This window comes from Hippopotamus amphibius, chromosome 6 (assembly GCF_030028045.1).
Source record: "Hippopotamus amphibius kiboko isolate mHipAmp2 chromosome 6, mHipAmp2.hap2, whole genome shotgun sequence".
NCBI classification, from domain to species: Eukaryota; Metazoa; Chordata; class Mammalia; order Artiodactyla; family Hippopotamidae; genus Hippopotamus; species Hippopotamus amphibius.
Window position 1 is genome coordinate 16119329 of NC_080191.1, and position 26736 is coordinate 16146064.

Here is a 26736-nt window from a genome sequence, read left to right on the forward strand (position 1 = left end):
CTGGCCGTGGTACACGTGGCAGCTACATCCATAGACAGGAGTTAAATGTTAGGCACTTCTAAAATAATGAAGGTGTTTGTGGAAACCAGTTATATGGCTAAACGTTTGCTTACTTCCTTTTCAAATGAATGTGAATGTCATTTCTGGTAAGAGAACATGTGTATCCATTTCCTGTGGTGGCCAATTAAGGGCTGTGTCTTCCCACACTGCAGGGACACGGAATACAAAGGGCTGCAGCTCTCCCTGGATCAGATCTCAGCCTCCAAACCAGCCTTCTCCTATGCAGGCAGCTCCACTCCTGCCATGACTGACAGTAGGAAAGGGGCCAAGTCCAGGCTCTCCAGCTCAAAGTCAAAGTCCAGGACTTCCCCATACCCTCAGGTAGGTGCACTGCCATTTAGCCACGTCCTGTTTTTGTGACTTGGTTTGGTTTCGCAGTAGAGGAAGTATTAAAGCTGTTTGGAATTAATTATCTGGCTTTATTACATTTAAAACTTCTATAAATCTGGAAAGCTTTCTAAAAATATCTTCTTCCTTCTCGTCTTCCTTTAAAATAACCATGCTAGTAAAAATTTGAAGTGATCCTGTGGTTTACTGCTTTTATGTGAAGGTTGTGAGAGGCTTAGTTGCAGTCAAAACCGTAACTTTATTTCAAAGAGATTGGTCCTAAATTTTTCCCCCTACAGTGATTAACCAGAAAGATGTAGCCAGCATAGAAAAATATGGAAAACAGGAGCTCAATGTAGAAAAACTGAATCTTAGGACAGGAACTGAAGTCAAAGAATAAATTAAGAGGTGGAGGCAAAAGATCAAGGATACATTTCACCATGAGATGTGAGCGCAGATGGACTATTTATGAGGAGGAATGAAACAAAAAGGGTCTTCCAGATGGCAGGAATGGTAGAAAAAGCAACCCTCTTCTCATCTTTGCAAGGTGGTGAGCTGATGAGACCCAGAGGAGGTATTCCAGAAACACTGCAAGATACAAAGACAAGTCCTGATGCTCAAAAGGAAAAAAAGAATGTTTTTCCTCATCAGCCACTGAGATATAGAAACTTGTCTGTGTCAAGGTATAGGCACAACTCCTTTTGGCCTGAAGGAAGTAGGACAGAACTGAGGATTTCCCACCCTTGATACCCTGTGACCACCTCCATCCTTTTGTTTAAGGGCGCCACATCCAAATTCCTGCAGTTCATTAGAAGAACTCAGGAGATGATTCCTGGGCTAGTATCAAACCAAACTGGATTTCGAGGCATTTCATCAAGGTGGTCTTTATCATTTATGTTTTTAAATATATTTTTTAAGTAGAAATTGCAAACCGGTGGTCCAAAAACTATTGTTTTCTTACTTCTTAGAGCTATGTTATTCTGTTGACTTCTACAAGTGTGTACTGTTTGAGAAATGTCATTCATTGAATTAATGGTCACTAAGAAGTTACTATCAGCTAGATTATTTTAGTACCTTGGTATTTTAAGATGAAAAGATCATGGCCCCCAAGGTACTGATCTTGTGGTTTAAAACCCCCCACAGAGACCAGATTTCTTTACCTTGACAAAAGGGAGGGGAGTAGATGTGCGATGCCTGGACATTTTTCAATATACACCTTCTGATATGAGGACTGAGCACTTAACTTATAAAGTGCTAGTTCAAGTCACTGTGGATGAGAAATAGCTTCTTTTTATTAAATACCCGAGACACTTTTCTTATTACTGTCTTGTACCCTGGGGAAAGAATTTTACTGTCTCTTTTCATTACTTGGAAGGATGAATTACTCCTTTGGGTAATTCTATCCTTATATGGATAGGAGTGCTGGACACATGGATGAAAGAAAAATTTAAATTAAGAAACACTAAGTTAAGAAGGAGTTTGTCTATTGTTATACAGAAATTAAGCCACAGAAACAAAATCTCCCCACTGGACTTCCAACACCTCACTGTCTACGGTTTCATTCATGCTGAGCCCTTAAGTCTAAAATTTCTGTGGTTTACTCTAGTGGTAGACTACCTACACATTTTTAAAAACTGCCATTAGACTGCTCCTTGGGTTTGTGTGGGGAGGAGTTAATTTGAAAGTTGTACTTTTCACAGTTTTTCAAAAAAGCAATACAGAAGAGTGGAAAGTAGAAAATCACCCACTATTTCCTCATTTTCCCTCTCCAAAATGGTGGTTTCTTCTAGAATGTTCTATGATGTATAAAAATCACTCACATGCACACACATATGTCCACATGGGGTTTCTCTTGATTTTTTGGGTTCATTTTTGTGATTAATACTTATATAAATGTAGTCCTTAGAATTTTGGCCCTACGTCTTGTTTGAAATCTCAGAGTCATGAATTAAGTTTACTTAACATTTATGTGCCTAGTAAAGTTACTCTTTAATTGTGTTTGCTTTAGATAATCATGGTGCTAGGTCAATCACTGACTGAGTTTCTAGTACATGGGCTACGAATATTTAGAGATCAGAAATGGAACACAGTCTTTGCTTTCGAGGAGCCACTAGCATAGACAGAAAAGGGAACAGTCTTTGCAGCCAGTCGTCATGGGCTGAGCAGAGGGTCCTCTGGGGACACAGTGGAAAAGCACAACATCCAGGACAAACTCATCTGTTTCTAATGGAAGAAAACAACTCAGTACCACCATCTTGGATTCTAAACCCTCAGAAATTTTAAAGAAAAAAAATAATTTAGCTTATCAAAAGTCTTATTTGGTCCAAATTGCCCTTATATTATTAAGAAATACTTAGTCTTCAGTTTTCTTGCATCATTGCTATTATGTGTCTTTGACTCAGTAAATGCTAGCTGAGTGCCTACATCAGAATTATGCTACACTGGCCATTGTGATGAATGAGGGTAAGTGTTGGGTATAAGGTACTAAAATGTAAAGAAGTGGTATAAGAAATAGCCTTAAGTGTTGCAGTGTAGTTGGAATGATAAGTTATATACTAGGATAAGCAGTGTACAGGAGATGATGTATACAAAAGGCTTTAGGAGTGGTGTCAGCCTGGATGACTGGGGAGGGTGTTGACCTGGCTTTGAGGGTAGAATTCAGGTATATGCACATGAGGGAAAGGAGAGGATGCCTCAGAAAGACCAAGATTCTGAGGAGATGCAGGAACACACTGTTTGTTAGTGGGACTGGGTCTGGGGGTGAAGTGGGGGAGAGTGGGTCCTTGTGGATAAGGACAAGGGGTTATATGTGTGGAAGCATTCATTGATTGGTGCCAAATGTCGCCTAGGCCAAGGAGTTTAGATTTTGTTGTGTGGAAAACCCTAAAGGTTTTGAACAGGAAATGAGAGCATTGAGGTGACTGAAGCAAGAAGACTCGTTTTTTGTTTTTTTTTCTTTAAGAACTTTTATTGAGATACAGTTGACATACAATAAACTGCATATATTTAAAGTGTACAATTTGATATTTTTTTTCTTATTAATAATGTATGTATGGCAATCCCAATCTCCCAATTCATCCCACCCCAACTCCCCGCCCCCCCGCTTTCCCCACTTGGTGTCCATATGTTTATTCAAGGAGATTCATTTTAATAGTCTTGGTGTGAGTCTAGGAAGGTCTGAACTAAAGTTTTCAACTGAAGTAAAAAGCATCGTAGAGGAAGGATGGATAAAATTCTTTTTATACTTGGCTTCTTGCTCCTTTTCTCATTGTAGATGTATTTTGATCATTATAGATTTATTTTGAAATTATATTTTAAAGCTTACATTTTGTAGTTAATGATACACTTACACTGAATTTCCCTTTATATTTTAACAGACCCATAATAAGCACATTTTTATTTACTGAATGATCAAGCTTTCCATGGTATTTAATTTTAAATACCTCTGCCTCTTCTCAAAAATAAAGTCTTTTATTTTTTGTTATTTCCATGTTTACATGTCTTTAGCATACAAATTCTCATCAGATCTTTCAAGAGGAAAACTTCCAGAGCAAAACTGAGCTCGTAGGGTAACGTCTTGTGCCTTTTATTAGTTATGAAAATGATGATTTAATAATTCTATCAATGTTATTTATTAGGCTCTTTGCTCTATTATGTATTAGGCATATCCAGAAATTTATAACAGACGGTCGACGAATGGCAAACAGCAACACTGCTTTTTGGGTGCTTTTAGGCACCCTTATCTGAAGATGTGAGACATGCACAAATTGTAATTCACTGCCACCACCCAGTTTGTCTGCAGTAGTAGATGAACTTTCAGGTCCCCTTCTGATATGAGATGCCCTTGGGAATGATTTTAGACTTGATTATATTATAGTCACTTAATGAATGGCTCAATCACCTTTTTACCTCTATGTATTACTCGGGACAAGAGAGGTCAAAATAAAATTGTTTTGAATATAAAAATTGTAAGAAATATTATAGATAACTTCCAAAGATTCTGCAGGTAGCCACTGTGCTGCTGTAGAGCTATCTTACCACTATGACAGTTGTATTTTATTGTTATTGGGTTTATATTCATGAAAATAGCAACTTATTTTTTTCACAGTTCTGTTGAATTAGAAATATTGAGTTTATAGAAGTTATTTTTCAGCTCTTATCTCTAGCAATTGCTAGAGTCTTTTTCACCTATTTTTATGAAACTAGTCATGGCTACTCTGATACAGTTAGAAGTTATCTTGCCATAGTTTAGCCCTGTCAATCATGAATAAATTGCCTCTTGATTCCAGTTTCCTTTCAAACTTCTCCTCTTGGCATGTTTATAGTTGTTACATTTATTAGAGACAGTGTGTGCCCTCCTGTTTTATTGCATCATTCTGCACCCCTCTTGCTTTTTCCCTAGTCAGTAATAAGCAATACACTATATAACTCTGTAATAACAGTGCATGCATAAAACCATGTATGCTGCTGAAACCTGAAAGTATTTAATCTCTCGTTACAGATACACTGTAACACTTGCAGGTTTAACTTCACATCTGTTACCTTAAATAATCCCAGAACCCTCTCAATTTTCAGTGCCAGCAATCTGGCTTCCTTTGGTGAAGGTAGAAAAACTCTCTTCCTGCAAAGGTTCTTTCTGGCCTCAAAAAAATACATCAGTGACTGCTATGCTGACTTTTTAAGTTACAGAGGAAAGAAGGACGAAGAATTTCTCAAGTGTAGTTTTCCCTTACACATAATACTTTTATCTCTACCGGGATAGACATCCCTTCATTTCATGTTTTATATGTTACATGGAAACATGTAATCCTTGACCATTAACAACAACAAAAACTTTAATGCATCATGCAAAAAACAAAAAATAGTTTATCTTCTCTGAAATTCTTACACTATACAGGCTTGTTTATATTTTCTGGCCATGTCTAAACTTCAGATATCTCCTCTTCCATAGAAATATCAGGAGATTATTAAAGTGGACCCTTATGGTCTTTTTAGATCATCTTCATAAATGAACCTCTGAGTATTATTTTAGAAAACACTTTGCTCAGTAAGGTGAGACCTCTGTTACAGATTTGTACTTTAATTTTTACTAACTCTTGCGTTTAAATATTTATTATGTGCACTAAAATGCTAAAGGTGGGCCCTTAAGGAACCATGTCCATTGTCTCACTGGGGAGGCAAGAGCAACATTTTAGAGAGGAATTGTAAGATGTGGTTGATCATGGGACCTCCAGGCCCCTGCGTCTGACTTTTCATTCCCCTGGCACATGGTTGGGGGAGGGGCAGACTCCCCATTAATCAGCTTCCTTATACCCCCAACTTCACCTTTCACTACCCTGCTTCTCTCTCTTCACTCAGCACATGGGTTTCAGGAGGAACCTGGGGCCTTATTTGAAATAGGCCTGTGAAGTCTGCTAAAAAAGCACAACAAATTTGCTGAGGGGATGTGCAGGGTGAAGGAATGGTCTGATTAAGGGAGTCTGCAGAGAAAGGTGACATTTTAGGAGATGTGATGGATAGAATGGGTGATGGGATGGAAGGAAATAACAATGGGGCCTGGCAAAAGTGGTTGTTTCTAGGACAGTCTGCCTGCCGTTATAGGGAACTTCGTGCTTCATCTTGCTTGGGAGCCTGAGAGTATAAGACATTGGTAAAGGTAAGGTAGGTATTTATGGTAGAGAACTAGGTATATGGGATTAGAAACAGGACCAAAAGACAATATATACGTATTTTTAAATTTATTCATTTACTTATTTGTTGGCTGCGTTGGGTCTTTGTTGCTTCTAGTTGCAGAGGGGGAGCTACTCTTCGTTGCAGTACGCGGGCTTCTCTGTGCGGTGGCTTCTCTTGTTGTGGAGCACAGGTTCTAGGCGCACAGGCTTCAGTAGCTGTGGCACATGGGCCCAGGAGTTGTGGCTCACAGGTTCTAGAGCTCAGGCTCAGAAGTTGTGGCACATGGGCATAGTGGGATCCTCTGGGACCGGAGCTTGAACCCATGTCCCCTGTGTTGGCAGGTGGATTCTCAATCACTGTGCCACCAGGGAAGTCCCAAGACAATATACTTTTTTTGCTAAATAGTTCACTCAAGGGGGCAGATATCTTAAGCATACTGTTTCATTGGTGTTTACTAAAACATACAATGTATGATGGTACATGGTGTATAAAAATGCCTCTCCAATCCCATGATGACAAATCTCACAAAAATTTAAATAAACAGATGGCTGTATTTAGTCACATTAGCTTTATAAGTTAGGCAGCAGGACTTTATTGAATTAAAAGACCAATGGGAAGAAAAAATTTTAAAAATGGCATAAATGAAAGAGGTGGAATGAGAACTTTGCAAAAATTAGAAGATGAAAGGAAGAAAATTTGGAGGCAGTAACTGGGGACTCTAAGCTCCTTGAGGATAGGAGATGTTGCCCTTGAGAACCAGATTGCCTTGGGCACCCAAAAGCCCTAAGGACATATTGAATGAGTGGGTAAAAGAATTGATGGAGGAGCCCACCAAGGTGACATTGATAAGATAGGTGGATAAAGAAACAGAGGAGAGATGAGGTGACCTGGGTATACAGTCCTTTCCCCAGAAGGCTTACAGATATAGTGGGGGAGATAAAAATGTAAACGGATAATGTAAACAGAGCACAGTATGTGTGTGGTAAAGGCGTGTGTTGGTAGTGGTGTAGCTGTGGTGGTGTGTGTTGGGGGGCTCACCTGTCCTTCCAGCAGTGAACCGGAAATGGGAGTTGGGGGCTGACAGTGAGAGAAACAATAGCGTCTAGGCTTAGAGACTTACATTCCAGCAGGTTCAAATTTATTCCTGTTTGCGAGGTTTGCAGTGGGGTTGCAGGTTGACAGTTAATAAATCCCTGAACCCCTTGGGTGCCCCCTCAAGGACTAGACATGCTCCATCTCCAGCCATGCTTCCCCACCCGCCCCCTGGCTCACTCATTTACCCTTCTCCCATCACCTGTGTCCCAGAAGCTCCTTCACTCTGGAGGATTGCAAGGCATCTTAATTTTCTCTCCACTTTTGGAAATTTTCCTCTCTAGTCTTCCCTGCTTTTCAGATTGACCTTAAAAGACCACTGATCATGTCAGTGTTTGGAGACTTGCTACAGTCCTAGCTGTCAGTCAAGGTCACCTATAATTGGGTCCTAAATTACCTGAACCCCGTGGTCCAGCCAGACTTCTTCGCTCACTGTTTGCTGAATGCCTTGTCCTTTCCTGCCTCCATGCTTGTGCTTATGCATTTATTTCTGCCTGCATTGCTTCTATTTTTCAAAATTGTGTCTATCTTCTAAGGCCCAATAGAATGCTACCTCCTTCATGAAATATAACTAAGTTATATTTCTCCTTTGTGCCTCTATTTGGAATCACCTATCTTCTACTTCCTTCTAGATATGTCGGATCTCCTCTCTTGGACTATAACATCTTTGAAAGTAGTTAACCACGTCTATTTCATACCCCCTGCCCCTCCTTGCCCCAGCATCTAGTACAGTGTCGTCCACATATTCACTCACTAAATGTTAATGAAATGAATGACTGGATAAGTAAATACATTAAACATTATGCAGATACTTTGTTGGTTGCCTATAGAGACATAAAAACTTCAAAGCGGGAAAATATTCTGCTACTATGAAACTTATAACCTATGTAAACAGGCAAAAGATACACACGCAAAACAACCTAAGGATGGTTTCACAAGTGCAAATCCTGCAGTACAAATCAAACACCTACCTGCTGAGGGGAAATTAAATGTGGTAGAATCTAGAGGCTCTTTCAAGAGTAAAACTTTGAATGAGCGCTCTCTGGCTCTCATTCTAGGGGCAGAGAACCATCCACATCCTGTCCTTAGGTGGACTTTCTAGTCTCCGTGTCTCCACTGTGATCTCCAGTGCAACAGTGGGGAGATGTGACGACTGATATCTGCTCTGCGTGTGTATGTGTGTGTTTTGGTTACAAAATAATTGCCCTGATGTGAGTGTCTGTGCCAGAAATGCCGTTTGGCTCTGTGTTCCATCTCAGGAGCCTGTCTTTGTTTATGGGCTCAGCCTTATTTCTAGGGCCCACTCCCCATGATCAGTAGACACTTTCTAGATCATTCTTTTATTCTTTTAACAATCTATGTGCATTTTTGGTGCTGTACCTTTATATCTTGGAGGGATAGATTTCTTCCATAAGAAAGGGAAAAGTCTCTTAAAATTTTAGTTTCTTTGTTTGGTTTGGTTTGGTTTTTGACCTTTGGACACAAAAGGCCTTGTGAAGGTCATGTTCTTTATGATGTTTCTAGACCCTTAGCTCCTCTGCGACCCCATCCCCACAGTCTTTGTCCAGTTCTAGGCCCTTCAGAACAGGATATCACATTTAGACTACTTCGTCAGCCTCCTTATTGTTCTTTCAGTCTCTGATCATTCCTGCCAGAGTAAGCTTCCTGATATATCATTTTCATCGTGTACCCCCCTCTCCGGCCCCTGCTCTCAAGCCCTACTTAAAAACCTACAGAGGCTCTGTGTTGGTTACAGTATGAAGTTCGACCTCCACAACCTAAATCCAAACTACATCTATGCCTCTGCCAGCCACCTCCAGCCCCACCACATCAATTCTGCACTTTAGCTGTGTGCTCCCCCTAAGGACACCTTTCCTGTTGAGCTTCTTAAATCCTACCCTCCCACCAAAGCACAGCTGCAGCCCACCTCTCATCCCCACAGATCCCCGGCTATAAGGCATAATTCATGTTAAACACATCTCTGTTTCATAACATAGGATGGTTTGGATCTAGGGGGGAGTTAGTGTCAAAAAAGAAATTGGGCAGCGGGTGAAGCAGCTGTGCTAAATCAAATGGAAAGCTCCTGCTTCTGGCTTAATGGAAGTGATGGCTGGAATTTGTGATCTGCTCCACAGCTGAACAGAAGAGAAGGGGGGAATGGCTGAATCCACCACCAGCATGTGCCCAGGGAAATTTATTTTAACAAAACCTATAAAATCAAATTTTATTAAAACTAAATAGTAAAATTAAAGAGAGCAATGCCTTATTTGACAGTTCTTGGTAGGATCTGACCCTCTCATAATGGGAACTTTGCAGAGTTAAGGAATTTGGATTTGGATATCTTTGTCTAAGAAATTTAGATTTCTTTAACACTTTCATCTTTCACAGATTTTTAGGAAACTCCTTTAAGCATATTGTAACACATCGAATTGCAATGTTTTCCTTGAAGGTCAAGGTCTGGATGTATATTATTTAATAGATAGTTTATGCTCTTTAGTTTTCCTTATTATTTTCCTGTGCTTGGCTTGGAAGATGAGAAGGTTGATCCATCCTTCCATTTACAGACACCAGTTTGAAGTTGATTAACTCAGTAGAGGGCCTTCGAGCTTCAATTTCTTTTTACAAAACTACAAATCTGATAGAGCTCCTCTTTTAGCATGCAAAAGGCTGGTAATATGCCTGCCAATCTGTTGGGCCAGTTCTAGGACACTGCCAAGAGCAGCTTGGGCAGCCGTCCTTTGTCCAGACTCAGGATGAACCAGTGGAAGGCCAAGGAAAGCTGCAGGAAGGGGTTGGAGCAGGTGGCACCACCTGCACCCATCTAATTCAAGCCCATCTAATCTGCCACTTATATGTGAAAAATCAGAGATTGAGTCAGAGTACCAGTGAAAAGATGGAAGTGGCTCTGGCTAATGCTCAAAGCCCATCAAGGAAGAAGATTACCATTAAAACCAGTGCTACTGGTCCTGGAAACCCAGGATTTATCCAATGCGCTAGAGCCATTTCTGTATTATCTGTGCAAGTTGGGATATTCCTGATCATTTACAGCTCTGTGTGCCAGGACATCAAGGGCCTAATTAAATGTTTATTACCTGTCTCACATCTTCAGTGCAATGAAGATGCCGGCTGGCCTTTAGGCCTTTACCTTTGGTTTACAAAAGGTTGTGGATTGTGGATTTCATGGTTGGGAACGGCTCTCTCCCTATGGATCTCTATAGGAGATTCCTTGTAGAATTATACTGGAGGAAACCCGGCCTCTGGTTCCGAGTGCTGCTTCTCTTCCAGCTGCACGTCATCCTGACAGCTAATGAGATGTCGACTATGCTCACTTTTCTGTGAGAAAAATGAGTGAACCAAATCTCAGGAACATTTTTGTAACTGTAGGGGGTGGATTAAGGGAAGGCCTATGACATTTCAAACCACATTTGAGGCATATTAAAAAACTTCCCATATTTCTACTTGATGAAATAGATCAGGAATTTACAGGTATGAAAGATTTCTCACCAGAATATTCTTTGAGCTAAAAATAACTAAAATATGGATTAAAGCTAAAAACAATGTCACAGTAAATAACAGATTATACTATAAGTGGAACAAATCATAAAAATAATGGGTGAAAATCTTGTGAACCCATTTTTAAAAATTGATTTTGAGAAGATGACAATTTGTAACATTTTCTAAAATGAAGGAAGAAATGGCCAAAATATTTAAAATTTTTAATAATTGAATTTTGAATCAGTATTTGCTCTCTATTTATAGTGTAAATGGAAATATTTATTGCTCAGTTCCTCTAGTGAAGCCATCCTCGACTCTGGAATGTGACTCAAGATTGGTATTTTCTTTTTTTAAAATGCTTTCTCACACACAAAAGAATGCATTCTCTAATTTTTCTTGAAGCTTTTCTTAAGCTTAACTCTTTTGGAGCTATGTGAAATTCATTAAAAATTTCATGAGGATGCTTTTCCAATGCTAAATATGTGTGAGACTTGTGCAGAAATCATGTTATATTTAGCCTTTCTTAACGTATAATCTATACAGAATTATTCTTGCTGTTGATTAATAAGATAATAAGTTAGAAATGAAGTGATAGCAAAAAATTTCTACTAACCACTAGTAGGAGTGCAGGAACGGAGCAAATAATGCCTACTTGATGTCGTCTTTGCAGTTTCATTTAGTGACAATTTCCAGGTAGTAAAAATTTTCAAGTTAGAAATGGACTCTGTTATTTGACTGCTGTTCGGTTACATTACCACAGGCAAATGTTTCCAGTCAGCCTCCCAGATTAGCAAATGGCTTGCATAATTGTCATTTTAAAATGCATTTGATTTTGACATTAATTTTTCTCTTACCCTAATGTTTATCCTTGAGAAAACCCCCAGCAATTTCCAATGTGTGTAAGCCAGAGCCGTTCTTTATCGTAAACACAACTCCTGTTCGAGGAGAAGCATCCCCAGCGGTGGGGGTTATTTTAATGGACATGCTGTATTACTTTAATCTAACCCTTTTACCATCTGTTCTTCCCATAACAGTGAATGAAAAAAAAAAAAGGACATATTTTATGTTTCAGGGTTACATTAGTAAAAAGTAAGATAAAAGTGATTTAGAAGCATGCATATGTTCTTGGTACAATGCAGTCTGCATCTGTGATGTTTTTTTCTCATGGTTCAGGCACAAATCAAGAGGAAAGCTGCTCATGCCTGATAGAGTGAAAGTTTTTCATGGAAAACAGGACTTTACCATAAGAGGGTCTCTCTCTATATTTTACAGCTAAAAATGATAAAAAACCTCAATGAGCTGTCAGAATAAAAATAGATAACTATAACATCTATTGCTGGAACATCTGGCATTTTTCCTGAGTTGGTTTATTGCTGCCGCACCCAGATGAAGGCAGAGCACCTGTCTGGGATGTGCTGTTGAGGCAGGAATGAATCTCATGACTGTTATCAAAAGGGGAATATCTGTGCTGTAATTGTGTTGGAAGAACGCTTCCGTGCTGAGAGGACATCGCCGGAGCTGTGTGGAGGTGGCCTACTGGCGTATAGAGGCTGGAGAGGACCCCCTTTGTAAGAACATGCTTGGGGACCTGGGATCTATTACTGCTTAGACGGTAGGACACTGCTGTCTTTGTTATCCAAGTACCTAAGTCTAGATGAGTCTTGGATCCTGGAAAGAAGCAAGGGCTCTGGAATTGCATCTCTCCTCTTAAACTTCATGTGAATTTGGGCAGTTCTTTTTTTGAGTTTCCTTTGCTACATCAATAAAGGGATTGATGATATTTTAACATGTTGGGAGCATTTAATAAGGTAACGTCTGTGGGATCTTGGTATAGTGACCAGAGCATAGCAAGTATTTGATAATGGTAGCTATTTTTGTGACCGGCGTTAGATAGCATGTGCAAATCATATGGCAAATTGTCTCTTGGTCGTAGTTCATATCCCCTTCCCAAGCAGCTACAGTGTTAAAAGAGAGTAATAGTTCCCTTCTTTGAACTCCTAAACTGCACTGTTCCTCTCTTTGTTCAGGCCCTTGCCATTTTTTAACTTAAAGTTATGTTCTGTGTGTTATTTATACCCCTCCTAATGTGAAGGCATTGAAGGTGGGGCTGTATTTCCCCCATCACTTGGCACATTGCCTTGCAAATACTAGGTACTCAATAAATATTAGAATGAATCATAGAATGAATTATTATAAATATAGTTTCCATTGAATGCATATAAAACCCCAGCTGATGGCTCAGACCTTTAACCAGATAAGGCATCCGTCTTTTCTAGTAGGAATGATTCTTTCATGAGCCCTGAATCTCAGAGGGGAGCTGGGGGATGTGGCTGGCATCTGACATCCATTTCTGGCAGTCATTCAAGCTCTTTGCTGGTCAGCGTTAGCCCACCTTTGGTGGGTGGCATTTGGTTTCTTGTTTATTAGAACCCGGGCATCCTTCATCTGACTCATTTTTTAAAAAATAAATTTATTTACTTACTGCATTGGGTTTTTGTTGCTGCACAAGGGATTTCTGTAGTCATGGCGAGCAGGGGTTACTCTCTGCTGCAGTGTGCGGGCTTCTCATTGTGGCGGCTTCTCTTGTTGCAGAGCATGGGCTCTAGCTGCGTGGGCTTCAGTAGTTATGGTAAGCGGGCTCAGTAGTTGTGGCGCATGGCTTAGTTGCTCCGTGGCATGTGGGATCTTCCCGGACCAGGGCTTGAACCTGTGTCCCCTGCATAGGCAGGCAGATTCTTAACCACTGCACCACCAGGGAAGTCCCTGACTCATTTTTAAATTTACCAACATGAAAGCCTGTTTTGAAAATTAAATTTTAAATAAGAAATAGGGGTAAATTAAGGTGCAGAGTATTCATAATAATAACAAATTTTCTAAGAAGGAAAAACAGAGGTTTCCGCAAAATTAACCAAAAATTAGTTTGTGAACTCTCTTTAACTGTTGATGTAGCCTAATTAAAATAGGGAATTGAATCATTCAGTTTCTTAGCTTCAAACAGAGGAGAAAGTGTTGTTACCTTTTCAAAAGAAGAAGAGCAGATATTCTATAGATCCTAAAATGTGATTTTGTTTCACCTGAAAATAGTCTAGAGATCAACAATTGCTGGGAGAACCATCCACAGTTTCCAGCCGGCTAATCTCCCACGAGTGTCACTGTCTCTCCACCCTTAAAACAGACCTGTGGGCTTTCAGTTGAAAGTTTAAGCTATAAGAATCGTTGGTACTAAAGGGCATTTCAACTTTGGAAATCAGAGCATTTGAAAGAAAAGGCCTTAATGTTTAGGTGATTGGCCAGTGGTCTGATTCTTTTTGTAGCTGGGATGTTGATTTCTTTTCAAAAATTTTTATAATGAAGTACCATTGATTCATGATATTGTGTTGGTTTCAGATGTACAGCAACTGTGATTCAGTTATATATATATATTTTCAGATTATTTCCATTATAGTTTATTATAAGATATGGAATATAGTTCCCTGTGCTGTACAGTAAATCTTTGTTGCTTATCTATTTTATGTATAGTAATTTGTATCTGTTAATCCCATACTCTTAATTTATGCCTACCTCCTCCCTTTCCCCTTTGGTAACCATAAGCTTGTTTTCTATGTCTGTGTGTCTGTTTCTGTTTTGTATACAGATTCATTTGCATCAATTTTTAGATTCCACATATAGGTGATATTGTATAATATCTGTCTTTCTCTGTCTGACTTCCTTCACTTAGTGTAATATTTTCTAGGTGCATCCATGTTTCTGCAAATGGCAGGAGTTCATTCATTTTTATGGCTGAGGAATATTCCATGGTGAATATACACCACATCTTCTTAAACCAATTGTCTATGGATGAGCACTTGGGTTGTTTCTGTGTCTTGACCTATTGCAAACAGTGCTGCCACGAACATTGGGGTGCAAGTAACTTTTTGTTTGTTTGTTTGTGTGTTTTTAATTTTATTTATTTATTTATTATTATTTTTTGGGGGGGTACACCAAGTTCAATCATCTGTTTTTATACACATATCCCCGTATTCCCTCCCTCCCTCGACTCCCCCGCAAGTATCTTTTTGAATTAGAGTTTTTATTTTTTCCAGATGAATACTCAGGAGTGGAATTGCTGGATCACATGATAGTTCTCTTTTTCATTTTTTAAGCAATGTCCATACTGTTTTCTACAGTGGCTGCGCCAATTTACAGTCCCACCAACAGTGTACATGGGTTCCCTTTTCTTCGCAAGAGATGTTGATTTATTTATCTTTTAACATATATGTTTTATGTCTATCATGCCTGTAAGATGGGACTGAAAATATGGCCTCTAGATAATACAGTCTAGGGAAAAAAATCATGCTTACAAGATGGTCATATAACTACTCCAGCCTACCAAAATGAAAGTCATTAGTCAAGGACCTTTATATGATACATATATATCTGTAACATTTTCATTTTTAAGAGTACTTTGATACACATTATTTATTTGATCTTCTCTGCAATCGTATAATGCAGGTAGTCTGTTCCTATTCTGCAGATGGAAAAATCAAAGCCCACAGGAGGTGATCTTTTGTACAAGCCATGTTGGATGATAGTAGATCAGGGTCCTCCCATATTTAAGTTCAGTGCTGTTTCTACTGGAATCCCTAGTTGATAACTTAAAATTACATTTTTATGCACAAAATATTAATCATCAGTAATGAAAACAAAGATATTTAAATTACAGCTCTATCAGAGCATGTCTCTATTTCTTTAGGAAAAAAAAGTTTTTTAAAAAAGTCCTTAATCATTCTATAAAAATAAGATGTGTTTGCTATGTAGGATTTTTTTTATTTTAAAATACTTATTTTGAGGGAATTCCCTGGGGTTCCAGTGGTCAGGACTTGGTGTTTTCACTGCCTGGGCCCGGGTTCGATCCCTGGCTGGGGAACTAAGTTTCTGCAAGTGGCGCAGCCAAAAAAAAAAATTTTTTTTTTTACATAAAGAAAAGTTGCAAGAACAATAAAATATTTCTGCCTACTAAACCTAGGTTCACCAGGGCTTAACATTTTGCCATATTTGCTTTATGAAATTCTCTTTCTCTTTTCCCATCTGTCCTCATTATTTATTTCTTCTGAACCATCTTATAGTAGTTTCCACATATGATGCCTCTTTACCGACACCTTACTACTTCAATGTATGTTGCTTGGTGTAATGGTTTCTTAGAAGCAGGAAATTGCTGTTTTTGTTAGCTGTTGCCAAATTCCCCTCCATAGAGGCTGTATCAGTTTACGTTTCCACCAGAGATGCATGGGAGGGAGTACCTGTTTCCTCACACTCTGCCAAACAGTATGTTGTAAAGCTTTTCAATTTGTGCTAATCTGATGGTTAAGAAATGGTATCTCAGTGTTTTAATTTGCATGTATCTTATTCAAAAGTTAAACATCTTTTCATATGTTTAAGGCTATTTTAATATTTTTTGTGAATGGTCTGTTTATGTCTTTTGACCATTTTTCCTTGTGCTTTCTTTTTTTAAAATTTATTTATTTATTGGCTGTGTTGGGTCTTTACTGCTATGCGCTGGCTTTCTCTAGTTGCAGCCAGCAGGGGCTACTCTTTGTTGTGGTGTGCAGGCTTCTCAATGCGGTGGCATCTGTTGTTGCGGAGCACGGACGCTAGGCACATGGGCTTCAATAGTTGCGGCACTTGTGCTCAGTAATTGTGGCTCACAGGCTCTAGAGCACAGGCTCAGTAGTTGTGGCACACAGGCTTCATTGCTCCTCAGCGTGTGGGATCTTCCCAGACCAGGGCTCAAACCTGTGTTCCCCTGAATTGGCAGGTGGATTTTTAACTACTGCGCCACCAGAGAAGTCCCCCCTTGTGCTTTCTTTTAGTCTCTTTTGTTATTTTTCTAGCTTTTGAATTGAGAATTATATTTACTTTCTTTCATTTTTATTGATTTAGGTATCTAAAGTGATATATCCCATAAATCTAGTTATGTAGTATTTTCATTATCCTTTCCCTGGAAATTCTGTAGTTTATGGTTTATTTGCCTATTTCCCCAGGAGTTAATAGTTTTGTTTATGTTTTTTTAAGGTGGAAGGGTATTTTTGTTTGTTTGTTTTTAGATTGTTCTTAATTTCTATTTGTTATTCATTGTGGTCAGAGAATGTTGTTTATAATATTTCTACTTGGTGAAATGTACTAAGACATTCTTTGTAACTTAATATTTGATCAATTTTGATAATTAGTCGTGTACACTGAGGCTTATTCTTTATTATCAGTGTGTAAAATTTGATATAGAGCCATAACATTTATAGTTTTGTTTTTTAAGTCTTCTGTAGCTTTCCTTGTTTTTCTTTTTTTTTAATATTTATTTTTATTTATTTATTTGGTTGTGCTGTGTCTTAATTGCAGCAGGCAGGCTCCTTAGTTGTGGCATGCGAACTCTTGGTTGCAGAATGCATGTGGGATCTAGTTCCCTGATCAGGGATCAAATCAGGGCCCCCTGCATTGGGAGTGTGGAGTCTTAACCACTGTGCCACCAGTGAAATACCTGTTTTTTGTTTGTTTGTTTGTTTTGTTTTGTTTTTCACCTACTAGTAGGATATTTCTCCTTGTAACTCCTATAATTTCAGCTTTACGTAGGTAGTATCACCATGCTATTTGATGCATAGACAGAAAGACAGAAAAAAAAGAATGTTTTTAAGCAAGAGAATGACATGATTAGATTAGAGTTTCAGAAAGATCTCTGAGGTGGTTAGGTTACGGGAACGCCCAACACCAAGCCAGGCTGGGGGTTCATGGGGCTCATTTGTTTTTCCTCTATCAGGAAGACATCAGAAGGACAAGAAGCAGTTTGGTGGTTTCCAGGTGCTGATGAAAATAGGGAGTTATTGTTTAATGAGTAGAGAGTCAGTTTTGCAAGATAAAGTTTTGGAGTTGGGTGGTGGTGATGGTTGCATGAGGATGTGAATATACTTAATACCACAAAAATGGGTAAGATTGAAAGTTTTATGTTATGTGTATTTTACCACAATTAAAAATAATTTTAAAAAGAAAGGGAACAGTTAAAGAGGACCTGGAAGTGGGAAAAATGCTACTATAGACATTCATGTATAGGTTTTTATATGAATATAATTTTCATTTATCTGGAAAAAATGTCCAGGATTGCATATAGTAGTTGCACATTTAGGTTTTTTAGAAAATACTAAGCTGTTTTCCAGAGGGGCTGTATCATTTTACATTCCCATCAGCAATGCATGAGTGAGCCAGTTTTCCTTCATCTTTGTCAGCATTTGGTATTGTCACTGTTTTTTATTTTAGCGAGTTTAATGGGTATGTGATGATATTTCATTGTGGTTTGAGTTTCCATCTCCCTAATTGTCAATGATGTTGAACATCTTTTCATGTGATTATTTGTCATCTCTTTACCTATTGGGTGAAGGGTCTCTTCATGAGTTTCGCACATTTTAGTTTTTTATTGTTGAGTTTTAGAGTTCTTTATATATTCTAGATGCTAATCTTCTTTGATGGAAATGACACTTGTCTGAGGCTGCCACTTTGGATTTTGCTTGATTTTTGAGTCCCTTTCCTGTGGCCAGTGCTGCAAGCAAGTAAATATTGACTCGTGTTCATGCTTTGGCATTTGCTTTGTGCTTTTTCTTTGTGAGGCTGATTTTCTTCATTTTGCCGATGTTCTAATCCCTCTCTCTGTCTCTCTCTTTCACGTAGTCTCTTAAACCTCTCTGTGCCTCACTCTCTGTACCCACAGGCTCATAGCAGCTGCTCTTGGACTTTCTTTTTTTTTACTTATATGTAATTTGAAGTTTGGCATATTCCTTGCCTCCTAGTAATGCTGTAGCATTCTAGGGTCACGTGTGGTTTAATTTGTGCTCCTTGATGACCTTCTATTTTCTTGGGGGAGGATGTGTGAAGAGATGCAGATTCAAACGGCTGCCATTTTCCTTCCTACTCAGAAGCCTCTAGAGTGGAATGACATAATCATTCCATAAGGCCTCATAATCCCTGCAAAACTTGCGTCATAATGGGATACTTGGGGGGAAATTGACATTATAGTAAAACAATAACTGACATAACCTTCTTATAATCATGACAATAAAAATTCTTGGACTTGGATACTTGGATTATAGTTCTAAATAATTATCTATTTTAAATAAGTGCAATGTAGGAATAGGCATAGGGATCATGTTTCAACACTAGAAAGGATACCAAATAATTACTGTATCATACAGGCTATTAGAGCGGAAAGAAAAATTCAAGAAAGACTCGTCTAACCTGATATGTCATTCTACAGCTGAGGCTAAGAGAGATAAAGTACTTTTCCTGAGGTTACCCTGAGAGTTACTAGCAAGGATGGCCCTGGAACCAAGTCCTCTTGGCTCCCCGTCCCTAGTGCCTCTTCTGTTAAACGGCCCCAACTCTGGTTCAGCCTTTGGTACGTTTAAGTATCATTGTGACCCTTTTCCTGTTGCGACAAAAGAAATGAAATCACTTGCTCACGACTGTACGTGTCATTAAGTAGCAGACACAGGTGTGAGGGAGAGCGGGAGCCTTGGTGTGTAGCATTCATTCACCTGCTGCCTGTGTGGCCTGGCTGCCTTCCTCACTTTCTGCCCTCTCTCTTTCCTCAAATACTTAATGAACATCTGAACTATTTCAGATTAAATTACAGGGTTGTAGTGTTAACAGAGTCTGTTTTAAAGGGTGGACGTGGCTCACAGTGGTTTTTTTTGTTTGTTTTTTGATTTTTTTGGCCTTGCCGTGCGGCAGGCAGGACCTTAATTCCCCGACCAGGGATGGAACCCGTGCCCCATCATGGAAACACGGAGTCTTAACCACTGGACTGCCAGGGAAGTCCAAGGCTCACAGTTTTGATGGTGCACACAGGTTCAAGTTTATAGGCCTTCTCTTAAAAAACAAAGGTTTGCTGTTAGGCTTTTCCTCTGAACCTCTAAAGCACTGGGAGGGCTTGGCCTAACTGAACCACCCAACTTCTGCCTGCTTGAAGGGCAGTGCCCTTGCTGCTGTGTTTTCCTGATTATCGACAAGAGGCTTATCTGTTAAATTCTTCTTTGGGTGCTCTTGAAATGTGTACCTCATGTATGCCAGGGTTGCCTCGTGTTGAATTTTCTTTGTCAGTGAAGGACAGAATGTTCTTCTCTGCTGCACCAATAGCACTTTCCCACATACACTCAGGGAAGGCTTTTCCCCCTCTCAACAGGGCTCAAAAGTCTTGACTGGAGTGCTTCAGAAATAGGCCTGGTTTATACTTTTATAAAACAAGCAGAGTCTGGGCAATTCCTAGTGTGGAATAGCACTGACGATCTGAATTTTTCCTAGGCAAGCACATGGATGGTGCTACCATAGGGCAAACGGATAGCATCCTGGGCCCCACTCAGTAAGGAGAGGATGGCAGCCTTCCTTGAGTGAAAGTGAAGGTGGCATCCTGTCAAAAGAGAGGCTGGTAAACACAGAAAAGGCAGATGGCAGGTGGAGGCGTGGGAGGTGGAGAAATGGAGCTCTGGGTGCCTTGATGTGTCCATCCTGCAAGCCTGCAGGAAAGGAGTTGGATTTTCCATTTTTTTTTTTTCTTGTTGGAATAGGCTGATAGTCCATATGTACATTTGAAAAATAATTAATGTTAGAAATGGCCACGGGAAAACCTTGAACCTGGAATTGCCTAGAAGTCTGTCCTGAGTATTCTGTATTTATCAGTGTACTTTGCAGTTGCCCCGGAATAACCTCTGTATCTCATCTCCCTTGTTCCAAGGGGTCCTCAGAGGAGATGCCTGTTTGCACTGAGTTGGGAAGAGCGGGGATTCTTCCTCCTGTTCAGGGTAGGCCTAGTAGGAAGGGGAGAGTTTGCCTTGTCCTGTGAAGGTCTCATTATGGGTCAAATTTGCTCAACTAGCACGTGACAAGTGAAGAACAATGGCGCCTGGGAATTTCTCCTTTCCCTCCCGACCCACCCCCAACCCTGACCCCACACCATGTGCCCATCTCTTTTTCTTCTTGGGGGTGTGAAAGAAAATGTAAAAAGGATATATTTTGGTTCCTGAGACTATAAAGCAGTTCCTGCCACTTTTCTGGAAATCTCTCTTTTTCTGGAATCCTTTTTCTCTCTCCTCTCTTCCTTATCAGTATTTTCTCTCAAGTGTAAAACTATGATTTAGAGTGCAGCCTTTGAGACCAGATAGACTGTGGGGTGGCTGTGACATCTTATTAAAACTCAGTGATGCAGTGTCCTCAGCTATAAAATGGGGCTATATTACTGTCCAGGTGGTTATAAGGATTCATTGATATGATATACAGTGAGTGGTTAGCATATTGCTGGGCACACAGTAAGTTCCCAATAAATGACATGTATTATTATTATAGCAGGTAATCTCTATATGGTACCTAGAATTATGTTTGGCATTAGGTAACCAAAAACTAGTAGAAATGATTATATCACTGATTTAGCGGCTCTTGAGGAACTTTCAACTGAGCACACCTCCTAGGGAGAACCGAGGAGCCTTTTATGTTTTCTTTCAAGCACCTGACCAAATACTCTGCAACAGGTGAGCAGCGTGATTCCAACAGGGCACAACCTTGCCTGCAGCTGTGTTGTCCTGATGAGCCTGTGCATATCTGAAGTATTACTTAGAAAGCAAGAAACACATTCTAGTAAATAGGCCTAGCTCATATGGGGCAAGACTTTTCCAAAGTCACACTGAGACTGAAATAGGTTAAGCATTTATTAACGACCTTGCCTGTATCCAGCATGGCTCTCAGAGAGCTGACAGTTCAGTGTGAAGCTTTAAACCTTATTTTTGTTTTGTTTTTTTAAGTAAGAAAAAATGTGAAAAGCCAATAGGAATAAAATATGACGCTGTCTTGGGCGCTGCCTTTGGCAACACCATCTGTATAGTGAAGGAGAACCTGGGTCTGAATCGTGGCTCTGCTACCTGCTCGCCCTGTGGTCTTGGGCAAATCATTTTCCCTCTTAGGCCTTAGCTTCCTTATCCATATAGGATAGGTTGCTAATATCTCCACTTAAGCGCTTGTAAGAATTATGTGGAGTAATTCCGGTGAAGTGCTTCCAACAGTGCCTGGCATTTAGTTCAGTCCACGTTCGTTATTATTTTTATCTCCTCCTTCCGGCAGCCAAGAGGCTTTCTTTTGCGGGACCACGACTGACTAGGTGATACAAGTCAGGGGTGCCCAGTGTGGCGCCGGCGTCTTATTTTGGTGCCTTAAGCCCCATATGACCTTAAGGGTGCGGTCAGACCTTGGGGACTTTCTTTTTGTTTGAAATGCACTTTTCTCACCCTCTCGGTTTCAGTACTCGGGATTTCCCACGGAAAGATCTGAATCTGATCACGAGAGCCAGTGGGGCGGCAGCCCGCTGACCGACGCGGCCTCCCCGCAGCTGCTGGACCCCGCGGACCGGCCGGGCTCCCAGCACGACGCGTCGTGCGCCTACAGGCAGTTCTCAGACCGCGGCTCCCTCTGCTACGGCTTTGCGCTGGACCACTCCAGGCTGGTGGAGGAGAGGCACTTCCACACGCAGGCCTGCGAGGGCGGCCGGTGTGAGGCAGGCAGGTACTTCCTGGGAGCGCCGCAGGCGGGGAGGGAGCCCTGGTGGGGCTCTCGCGCAGCCTTGCCCCTGACCAAGGCCTCCCCGGAGAGCAGAGACGCCTACGAGAGCGGCATGCCTCACATCGCCTCCGTGCACAGGATCCACGGTAAGGGCGGCCCCGGCCACTCCGGCCTCGCAGCGTCGCGCCGCCGGGCAGGGTTGATCAGAACCTAGGTTTGACCTTGGAGTGACCCCCACCCAGCGATTTTCTTCTTGGCATTTACACATCAGAAACTCGAACCAATGGAATGTTAAACACCAAATCCACTCTTCTGAAGTGTATTAATTTTGTTGATGTTTGCTAAATACATTTATTTTGGACAGGCGAGGAAACATGATTCCCATTTTAACATTAAAAAAAAGTAAAGAAATTAAGTTAAAGGCAGTTGTTAAGTCTGTTGAACTTGTAGTATGTATGCACTTAAATTTCTTGTGTCTTATTTTCTTCTGTATTCTCATGCTTCAGATGTGGACCAGAGCAGTTTGGGGCTTGTTTAGCAGGGTTTCTCAATGAGGGCACTATTGGCATGTTACAGGTGGTTTAACCTTCCTGGTCCTCTGGGCATTAAATGCCAGCAACTGCCTCTTTCCCCCATCATCACGGCAACTCACAATATCCTCTGTGAGTGGAGGATGGAGTGAGGCGTGGAGCCCACCCGGATTTTCACCTTGGAATTATTACATGGCTCTACAAACACACAGAAATGGGTGCTGCAGTTAAAGCCTTTAGTGTTATTAATGCTCTTCTTTGTCCGGGTGAATCCTTATTGGTCAAGGAGAGCTCATTCTGTCCATTCCAAGCTTGGGTCCAGGCAGGTCTTGAAAACCCTCCCCATTTCATTAAAAGTCAGTGCCACTAAGATTGATCTGATGGCTGTGATATTACTCTTCTTGCTGTGTCTCTAGGATGAGAAATGTGCTAGATGTTGTCCTCACGCGTTAGAAGCCTACTGCAAATACCACCCAGGCACTGTTTTCTGTAAATGATTTTGCTTTGTTTCCGTTTTTGCTTTTTGTTTTTCTGCTTTTATTTTGACTTTCTCTAGTTTGGTAGCCTGGGAATGGAAACCTAGGGCAAAGGGCAATTGCTTTACCCAAGAATGGAGTAAAGTGAAAATCCTGGCTTAACCCACCTGGTTGGAAGGAACATATTAGAAATAAAATAAGAAGAAAAGGGAAAAGGAAAGCAATGACTAGTGTGATCCCAGGCTTCCCTGCTGCATTAAGCAGTTTATAGCTTTCATATGTCTCTTTCTGTCTCTCTTCTCTCTTTTTATATTGACTTCAGACTGTTTTGAGAATAATGTAATTTATGGAATAATATTTTAGATGCATTCTTCCTCCGTATTAGATCTCTCTCCTTGGTTCAGAACAAGTTGTTATTACTATTTAAAATATTTATTTATTCTTATTTCAGAAGCAATCTAAGATGCCAGGGTTACTGTATGATTATGTGTGAAACAGATTTTCTTACCACTAGATTTGAGAAGACAATATTTATATTTTTGATTGGGACAAGATACACACACACACACACAAATATATATATCCATGCACACATATACACATGCATATATGATATGTATACATATTTTTAACCCTCAGTTTAATAACTAATGTTAGAGCTTTATTGTAACTCAAAATACATGTAGCAATTTTAATATTTTAAGTGATTTAGTTGGAATTGAGAAAGTAGTCCAGCCTATATCATCATCTTCCTCAAACCCAATTGAAAGCATTTTCTAAGCATCACTTCAACATAACACTTCTCTAGAAAATAACATAAACCAAATCCTTTGCACTTTTCTTTTATTATTTACAGCCAGACAGGTCCAGGGATGTGCCTGCAGGGATGAGTATAAACATTGGCTTTCACAACCCATGAACAAGGCTTGCCTTCTAGAAAACTTGTAAACTTCTTCTGCACTTAAAAGCCACTGAGCACTGTGAATTCCAGGACAATGTGTTGACACTCTATCTGTCCTGTGAGCCTGTGTCTGTTTCAAATATTGGTGCCTATATTAAAAATGAAACATATAAGGTTTCTTTTAATAGGAAAAAAACACACAATTTTGGGGGTGAATTTTGAGACCACTTAACTTTTTACTTTTTCTCATTTCTAGGGCGAGGTCATTGGGATGAAGATAGTGTGGTCAGTTCTCCAGACCCCGGGTCTGCCAGCGAATCAGGTGACCGATATCGCACTGAGCAGTATCAAAGTAGCCCACATGAACCTAGCAAAATCGAAACTCTGATAAGAGCCACCCAGCAAATGATTAAAGAGGAAGAGAACAGATTGCAGCTAAGGAAAGGCCCCCCAGACCAACTGGCTTCCATAAATGGAGCTGGGAAAAAACACTCCCTCTGTTTTGCAAACTACCAGCAGCCCCCACCAACAGGCGAAGTCTCTCACAGCTCCACTCTTGCAAACACTTCACCATGTGATCACATCCAGCAGAGAGAGGGAAAGATGCTGAGCCCCCATGAAAATGACTATGACAACAGTCCTACAGCACTGTCTCGGATCAGTAGTCCCAATTCGGATCGCATTTCCAAATCCAGTTTGATCCTAGCTAAAGACTATCTACATTCGGATATGTCTCCTCATCAGACAGCAGCAGACCATCCTGCCATCTCTCCAAACTGCTTTGGCTCTCACCGGCAGTATTTTGATAAGCATGCTTACACATTAACTGGATACGCCCTGGAGCACTTATATGACAGCGAAACCATTAGAAACTATTCCTTGGGCTGTAATGGCTCACACTTTGATGTAACTTCCCATCTAAGGATGCAGCCGGATCCAGCGCAAGGACACAAGGGAACATCTGTTATAATAACCAATGGAAGCTGATGTTTTTCTAAACTATTTTGTTCTTTAAGGATCTCTGAAACATATGTACCATTTAATGCCCCATTACCAACATTTACAATGCCACAGATTGTTAGAGTGGATAATTTAAGTTACTGGGTATTTGACATGTGTTCTTGTGAACTCAAAGAAACAGCACTGGCATTCAGGGTTATACACAGATAATGGAGCTGAAGTGAATCACAGATTGCCCCTCTATTTATATGGGAACCAGAATTTTGAATTGAATTGAAAAATACGTGTGTAGATTAAGTGAGCATATACACCACATGAAAGGACCAATGGATGACAATGCATTATGATGATCCAGTGAACTTCATACACGCAGACCACTACCCACAGACTGCTGTGTAGACTTCACATACAGAAATGTAGACGATATACTGTAAATACCCCCCAAGTGGGTGACTTTCCTTAACCCTAGCACATTAACTGTCTTAGAGAAATTTCCATTCCCAAGATAACTAAGAGAGAGAGAGATACATCTTGTAAACTGGTTTCTTCTTTGTAGTTTCAGCAATCCAGCTCATTTGGTTCAGGCATGAATTAGGGAAATTGTTCTGGATATGATACAAGAATGAGTTTTCACCTGGTATCCATTATAAGCAATCAGGAAGTAGTGATTTTTCACCTTACTTTTGAGTTAGACAAAGAACAGGATCACACTGATGTAGCAGTAAGGGTTTTTCTAAGTAAAAACGCTGAGATATTGGGACACACATCAAAAGCCTGGTGTGCCCAACTGGAAATAGGTTAGTAAAGATGGAAAAACCAGGGGCAGAGAGAAATGAAATGATATCGCAAAACAAACAATTTCAGGGTCAGCATAAGTAATCAACATATTTGGGGCTTGTCAAAGTAAAATTCAAACTAAGTCACTGAGGAAAAAGACTGATAAGTGAGAAAAAACCAACAATAAAAAACTAAGGAAAACCAGTGAAGTGCTACATAACAGCAGTGTAAGTGTTTGAATACATTTCAAAGCACAGATGTGCAAATGTGACATGTGGAAAGCCTCCGGAGGGAGTCTAAGATAAAAGCTTGGGCTGACAGACAAGTGGTTAAAAGGGCAAGAGTAGTACTCTGACTGAAGGAACAGGCAAAGTGTTCATTTTCCATATTGTTTGTAAACAGCAAAAACAAACTTGGTCTTAAGTTCACGTGATACGGTAGAAAGAGCAGCAGACTAGATGCCCAGTTCTGACCCTGCCTGTAACTTATTTTAGGAGTACATATATATCACTCACCACACCTGGGCCCCAATTTCTTTATCTGTATGGCAGCTATGAAATTCCATGGTTCTGTGCTTTGTTGGTGTAGCAGAATTGAACTTGTTGACCAGTTAACTCTCTGCTGTGAGTTATCAAGCCTCATCATTCTGGCTTTTCTGCACTCTACAGAGGTCTAGATGCTTTGAAACTTAAGCAGGTGCATGGGCTCTTTTAGGCATGTTATTGTTACAGTCAACTTTCTAGTTCAACCAAGGTATAGATGGTAGAAACTGATGAGGGAGAAGAAAAGTAAGTAAGATTTACTTAATGCACCATTTTCTAGTAATCAAAGCAAAGTGACAGAGTGATTAGAGAAGTTTCATAGAAAATATTTCCTAGGGTTCCAT

At 40.2% G+C, this 26736-nt stretch overlaps 1 protein-coding gene across 1 annotated transcript in view; it reads left to right on the plus strand.

Moving 5' to 3' along the window:
• SIM1 (SIM bHLH transcription factor 1) overlaps positions 1 to 26019 on the plus strand; it is a 67503-nt gene extending 41484 nt beyond the window's left edge. The window contains exons 9-11 of the mRNA XM_057739518.1: positions 213 to 381; positions 21950 to 22352; positions 24370 to 26019. Of these exons, the coding sequence (XP_057595501.1) occupies positions 213 to 381; positions 21950 to 22352; positions 24370 to 25100 (1303 nt within the window). The 3' untranslated portion in view covers positions 25101 to 26019. The remainder of the gene's footprint in view (positions 1 to 212; positions 382 to 21949; positions 22353 to 24369) is intronic.
• Positions 26020 to 26736: the final 717 nt, after the last annotated feature.